Raw genomic sequence first — 1378 nt, forward strand, 5'->3', positions numbered from 1 at the left:
GCGCACTTTACAATATTACATGAAGCGACTAAAATCATTCCATGAAACGTTTCTTTAGAGCAGTTTACTATTGCTCTCCCCCTCCACTATCTTTGACAACAATGTTAATCATTTTTTATGATCTTCAGAGACTGTTGCCCCTCGGAAAGCGAACCTGTCTTATCGAGTTTTCCTTTTTTACTTTCCTTTTATCCTGAAAGCACAACACCACCACCACCATCGCCAGGTCATCCTGCATCCGTCTTCCCGATCTCACCCTGGTAACCTGTTTTCTGATCGCGCAGGTGCTTTTGTGAAGGAGTCGTTCACTTACAAGTCCTCCTTTTCCTGTTCACAAGTCTTTACCCACTGCCTGTCCTCGATCGTGGAAAGTTCGTCGAGAAGTTTTGGCGCAGTGTGCGTTTTTACATGCCCGTACCTCTCCCCCCTCACCCCCTCATTCCACCACACATACTCACGCACGCATATTTACTTTTACCACAACCTCCTCCTCTTCCTCTTCCTCTTCCCATTCTTCAAATGGACGGCGTGTGTCGTGCCCCGTGCTGCGCCCGCTGGCCTCACCTCAGGAGCGGAGTGCCCCAAGGTGCCTGATTCGACCCCGAGGGCGATGGTGTCTGCTCGCCATCTCGTTCACCTTCCGTGTCAGCCGCCATGTCACTCCACTTCAGTGCCAACCAGGTGAGTTGCGTTCTGTTCTCCTGTGACCTCCCCTTTGTGAGCCACATGTCGAGAATCGCAGGATCTAGTGTACCAAGTTTGTTTCTCTGGGCAGGGACTGCTAGTCTAGAGCACCAGATCATACTCAGGTGGATAGATAAAACCTTATTCAGAGACTGGGTGTCTATTGATCTTAGGTTAGACCCTATGAGACCTGTTAAGACGAAAAGGCAGAAAAGTGTTTCTGTGAAGTGTGTTACTGATGTATAATTATCCTCTCTGACTGCCTTTTCATCTGTTATTCTTCATGTTGTATTTTGCCCGGACAGATGCTTGCCAATATTCTCAACGAGAGAACAACAAGATCTTATCTATTTTGTGACAAATAGTCAAATTTCTCTTCCTTTGGTCACTGGTAAAATTTTATTTTCCCTTTGTTTATGTGCCGTAATGGGTTTTGATTATATTCACTAGGGGCCATGATGGAAAAAGTTCCCATTATTCTTTCTTAATGTGAAAGCTTCGTATATTCATTCCTCTGCACAAGTAACTGTAGGTTTGGGTAACTCACGCTCAGACGTTTCAATTTGCCAGAAAAAAAAAAAAATGCTGAAACTGATGGGAAAAACGGAATTTCTCTTTTGCTCGAACTCGAGGCGAGGTCGCCTGAACCTGTCATTCTCTTTCCAAGCAGTTTCATGTAATAACACCTGCCACG

General features: G+C 45.6%; 1 protein-coding gene across 1 annotated transcript in view; it reads left to right on the forward strand.

The window, feature by feature from the left end:
- Positions 1-507: 507 nt before the first annotated feature.
- Positions 508-1378, forward strand: part of LOC143038325 (uncharacterized) — a 23997-nt gene continuing 23126 nt past the window's right edge. The window contains exon 1 of the mRNA XM_076207351.1: positions 508-681. Within this exon, the coding sequence (XP_076063466.1) occupies positions 655-681 (27 nt within the window). The 5' untranslated portion in view covers positions 508-654. The remainder of the gene's footprint in view (positions 682-1378) is intronic.

The sequence above is a fragment of the Oratosquilla oratoria genome, chromosome 24 (genome assembly GCF_046742065.1).
Source record: "Oratosquilla oratoria isolate Oo_2021 chromosome 24, ASM4674206v1, whole genome shotgun sequence".
In the NCBI taxonomy this organism is placed as follows: Eukaryota; Metazoa; Arthropoda; class Malacostraca; order Stomatopoda; family Squillidae; genus Oratosquilla; species Oratosquilla oratoria.